This window comes from Sinocyclocheilus anshuiensis, unplaced genomic scaffold (genome assembly GCF_001515605.1).
Source record: "Sinocyclocheilus anshuiensis isolate Anshui unplaced genomic scaffold, SAMN03320099.WGS_v1.1 scaffold1438, whole genome shotgun sequence".
In the NCBI taxonomy this organism is placed as follows: Eukaryota; Metazoa; Chordata; class Actinopteri; order Cypriniformes; family Cyprinidae; genus Sinocyclocheilus; species Sinocyclocheilus anshuiensis.
In genome coordinates this window covers 29,555-34,997 of record NW_015558609.1, presented here as the reverse complement: position 1 = coordinate 34,997, position 5,443 = coordinate 29,555, and the positions used below count along the sequence as shown (strand labels likewise).

General features: G+C 33.8%; 1 protein-coding gene across 4 annotated transcripts in view; it reads left to right on the top strand.

Annotated features, from left to right (window-relative positions):
• The window catches only part of LOC107680292 (serine/threonine-protein phosphatase 2B catalytic subunit alpha isoform-like), a 45,390-nt gene extending 40,329 nt beyond the window's left edge, over positions 1-5,061 (top strand). For all 4 annotated transcript variants that reach the window (XM_016476130.1, XM_016476132.1, XM_016476129.1 and 1 more), the window contains one exon: positions 3,270-5,061. In XM_016476130.1, coding sequence (XP_016331616.1) covers positions 3,270-3,448 — 179 coding nt within the window. In that variant the 3' untranslated portion in view covers positions 3,449-5,061. The remainder of the gene's footprint in view (positions 1-3,269) is intronic.
• The last annotated feature ends 382 nt before the right edge of the window (positions 5,062-5,443 follow it).

Below are 5,443 nucleotides of genomic sequence, written 5' to 3'. Positions count from 1 at the left end.
CAGTAATGGCTGCTGAAAATTCAGCTTTGCATCACAGGAATAAATTACATTTGAAAATATATTAAAATAGAAAACACTTATTTTCATTTGTAATAATATTTCACAATTTTATTGTTTTTACTGTATCTTTGACCAAATAAATTCAGCCTTGGTGAGCAGAAGAGACTTCTTTCAAAAACATTAAACATAAGCTTGTATTGATTTTAAGCTACTTTAATGAAAAGAAAAAAATTAAATTAAGAAATATATTTACTTTATTTAATAATCTTATTTAATTTATTTATTTATTACTATTTTTTTACATTTGAGGATGTTCCTAATGGAGGTTTTGTCAGATTTTGTTTTCAGACACGATTAGTTTTCTCTGAAGTAAATTTGTTTCACAGACTTGTTTACTCCAGTATAATGTGAGACATAGTATAATTTTATTGTATAATTTTAATGAATTCCTTCCCATAATAACAGTACACATAATGTCATAATCATATCCCCACTAAAAGAAACAATTTAAACCAGCCTGAATTGTTTTCCTGGTCTCTCATGCTGGCCATGCCAGTCTGGTTTGCTAGTTTTAGGGGGGGTTTTGGGCACTTATGAGGCTGGGAGAGCTAGACCTGCTTAAACCAGCCAAAACCAGCATAGTTTAAGCTGTTTTTTTTGCATTGTATAAGTCATATACATCGTAACGCTTATTCAGCAAACAGACAATTTCATTTGAGTAAAAACTAGTTTATATCGGTGTATAAAATAAAAAATGTCCTCTGTTGATAATTGCTGTTTAGAAAGCTAATCTAGTCTGAAGAGTGTTAGAATAGACACACACACACACACACACCTGTGTCTTCCTGCTTATGCAAATGCTGGTCTCTGCTCTGCTGTTCTCCACTCCTTTTTTTCCAACGGCACACATTCTTATGTACCTAATCATCAAGGTTACAGAATGACTCAGCAGATGGCAAGAATCTGGGCCATGGGCAGGTGAGGGCGCGCGCCCCTGCCTCTCACTAATGACCCAGAATTCTTACAGCACCCCACCCCAAACGCTGATCACCCCAGTGCCGCTACTCGCGCACTCACTCTGGGTTTGGTCTATCATGACCATGTGATCTGCAGGGATCATGTGACCTCTCTATGACAGGGTTTGTTTTTTAGACTCATTCTAAAGGTTTTTGCTTACATCTGGTAAACAATGACTTAAAGGTCAATGACAGTTCTGGATGTTAAATGCCATTTAAAATCTCCATAACAAGATATGGCTTTTAATCAATAACATATTAACTTTGTGAGATTGACCTAGAGATCCAAGGTTGTGAAGCAATGAAATATGCTTCTAGTAAATTATTCATGAAGTCGAGAAAATTTTTGTAAGAATTGTTTAATAAACCTTTCATGAGGCCCAGTAAGTAGTAAAAAAAAAAAAATAACTAAGTTATAACTAAAAATTAAAAGTTCCTATGAAATTTTTTTTTCAAATATATACAAGATGTTTTGTTCTTTGGCAATACTTGGAATAAATACTTAATTTCTTAGTGGAAGATGTTAAGTACACAGCATGTTATTTTAAAATGATTTAAATTCTATTATAGTGTTTATTAATATTTTGAATTAGTTTTTTATTTTTCAGTTCTATTTTAATTTTAGTTTTTGGTAATTTGGCTATGTACTTTTGTCATTTTTATTTATAATGATTTTTGTTGTTGTTTTATTAATTTTAGGACTTCAAATTTAACTTATTACAGTTAGCTTCCAAGATAACATTTTTATTTTCATGATCATAATGTGTTTAAAGTTTGAAGTTTTCATCTAATGTTTTCTAATTTATTTCAGCTTTATTTGAATGAATGAAAATTACTTTTATTAGTATTAGTTTTAGTTAATAACACTGGTGCACTGTCTTTTTTTTTGTTGAGAATATTCAAATGGTTCTTTGAAATAACTCAAACATTTTAGCGTCATGATTCATATCAGAGCAGGTTGGTTAGCTTCAATGTTTATAGCTACTTATCAAAAAATACTTATGGAGAAAATCAGTGGCAAAATACTTCCAAAACTCTTTTCTCGGCACACAGGGTGAGAATTGATCAGTTTCAGTGTATTTGAAAGCCAAAAACATCTCTGTTGTCTGAGAACAAACCCAAGAGAGGGTCTCACATCATCTCTGACTGTGATATGAAGCACTATGTTTCCATCAGAATGGATCAAAGTACATTAAATAAAAACCTTAAAATTTTCATTACAAAAAAACTACTTTGATGCTGGTGAAATGGGTTTGTTTTCTAATGGAAACATTGACTGTGCTATTGGTCCTTGTGAGGTTTTCCAGTTAAAGTGGGAGTGAAAGTGATAAGATGTAATGTCCATTATCATCGCCACAGCTGTTCCCTTGTACACCGTATATTGTGTGTGTGACTGGTTGTGAAATATGTGCAGTTGTGAATTTGTGTTTATAATGTGACTATTATATAGCAGAGTGGATCAGTGGAGTGTTTGAAGAGATATCTGCATATGAGTGAAATTTAAAATCATTCCAGGTCACATTTCACACCAATAATCAAAAGAAAAAAAGTTTGAGTAAAGAAAATATTAATATACAAATACAAAATATTAAACAAATTACGATTTTTTGCATTGAGATAGTATTCATTCATGTTCTAATATAATGCCCCTGAAATGTCCAATATTGTAAAATAATGTATTTTATTATTTAAAAGTTCAAAAAATAAATTAAAATGTAGTACAACAAATACCATGATGGTGTATAAATGCTTTAAATGAAATAATATTAACAAAAAAATTATATATATATATGAAATATGTACTTTTTTATTTTTAAACATGGGTATACACCATGGTTGTAATGATTTGTTGTATTATATATATATATATACATTTACTTAAAATAAATATTGTAAGTTTTTTCACATTACAGTAATCATTTTGGGAGGAAAAAATATAAAAGTAATTTTTTTTATACATAAATAAATACATATACAATAAATAATAATATTGGGAGGAACAAAAATTCACAAAGCAGAGAAAAAAAGAAAAAAAGAAAAGAAAAATATGATTTTGACGTTAAATATGACCCAGACATATGTATGTGTGTATCTCTTGATATTGTATACACTCTGTGTTTGTATCAAATTTGTAGAATAATACACTCATCTAACAGTATGTGATCACTTGTGTTATGTCTGTTTGTCTGGTTTAGATTTTGCCCGTGCGCAATTGGTGACTGCTCTTCTTTTCTCTCTCCTTTTTTCTCGTAGCCATCCGTGGCTTTTCTCCACAGCACAAGATCAACAGTTTCGAGGAGGCGAAGGGTCTGGACCGCATAAACGAGCGAATGCCGCCTCGCCGAGACGTGGTCAACAGCGTGGGGCTGTCAATGTGCAAGATGAACATGGCCGAATCCAACGGCACGGACGACAACAGCAATATCCAGTGATTCATCTCCTCCTCCTCCTCCTCCAGTTCCTCGCTCGCCCCTGCTTCTCCTCCCATAATGCAATTCTCCCCACTCCCCTCATTTTCACTGCTACCGTCTATGTAGCAGATGGATTATGTGATATATTTAGACAGAACTCCCTGCTTGATGTTCAACGGCCTCAACAACAAACATGAGACGGGCCACGCGAAGGAGATCATGCGTGAGAGTTGCATGATGGGATATGTAGTTTTATGGGTATGGGGCTATGTAATGGAAATATGAAAACAGAGTGCATTTCCTGTTCCTTTGTCCGAAGAGATGTTTATTTATGCGTGTTTGCACTTTGCGTGCGTGTCTCTGTGTGTGTGGGCGACATGTGATATATAATTAATATATGATGATGATGATGATGATGATGATGATAAGTAGGTTTTCACAAACGCTTACTTTTTTTTTCTTGGCCTGCTGTGAAACATAAAACAAGGCTGACGCTCTATTTATTCAAAAGCATCAGAGTGTACGTTTGCGTTGGTACGTGTGCAAGAAGCTTATAACCGTTTACTTTCACACTTCTCTTGCAGTTCTATGTTTTGCTACTAGTAATCGCTATATCTATGGAATAACTAATATTACACAGAATAATTTCACACAGGTTGTCAGGATTAATCCACAAATAACAGTGAGGTTTGGCCGTAACGCCCCTCATGCTGTGTGCTCGCTGTGTTGTGTAAATCCACCGTTGTCACGTCGTGCTGCTATGGCAGGCTATGGCTTTCCCCCCTCCTCTGGTGCTCCGGAGCAGAGCGGTGGGTGGGGAGCGTTCAGTCAGCTGCGTGTGTGCGTATTTGTGCGAATATGTGTGAGAAACGGAGAGGATTTGATTTGATTGATCTGAGGGATTGCATCGGGTTTTTATGGATGGTTTCAAACAGGCCCTTGTCCTGTGTTGGCGCACTAGACAGAACGGATTTCCAGCCAAGCATAATTCATGGGAGTTTATTTTGTATATAAATGGCGCATATTTTTAAGGAACGTTTTGCTATTGCTTATTTCCATGTTACTTTATTTTGTATTCAAGCCATTTATTTATTTATTGTTTGTTGTTGGTTTTTGTTTGTTTGTTTACATTGCTGTACAGTTAATTAAGCTCCGACGAGGTGTTAAACCTCTTGCGTTTCTTTTTCGATGTACAAAAGTTATCCAGTAGTGTGAAGGAACATATCATTCTGTGAAAAGACATCCAGGCTGCCAAAGCATGACTGCATGGTTATTTCAAATGTAAATCGAATATGGACACACCTTAACGTGTCTCACATTTTTAAGGAGAAGTATATTCTGATCATTATTCTAAACAATATTCTGGTTACTTATGATTATTATGATTATGATTATTATTAAGAGTTCTACTGGTTTATTCCACTTTGCCTCATCCTTGTTTTGGTTGCTCATTGTGCTTTACTTTATGAATATTGAAAAAGTTCATGAGTTATTTGTGATTCTGTATCTTGTATTTTTCTCTGGAGCTTCATTCTGAGTATCATGATTTCCTGACCTACAGTACGGACAGTGTGAGCATGCCCTATGGGACAAATCTCTTTTTTTACTCTTGAATAAAATATGCATGAACCTTTTTGATTTTTCTGATTTATTCAGCTCGCATTGCCAGTGTGTCACAGGTCTCACAAACAAACAGTAAACTATAAATCAGCATGGACATCAGCATCGCCTCCAGAAAGCAAAAAATGTTCAACATATGCTGCATTAGTGGGTGAAAATCATGAAGATATGACCAGGTCACATTGCATATATACATATATATATATATATATATATATATATATATATATAAATCACATATGTGTACAGAGGTCTGTAAGATTTGTTTTTGAAAGATTATGTTTGAAAGATTTTTATGTTCACCAAGGCTGCATTTATTTGATCAAACAGTCAAAAACAGTAATACTGTGAAATATTATTACAATTTAAAATAACTTTTTTTATTTTTAGATATAA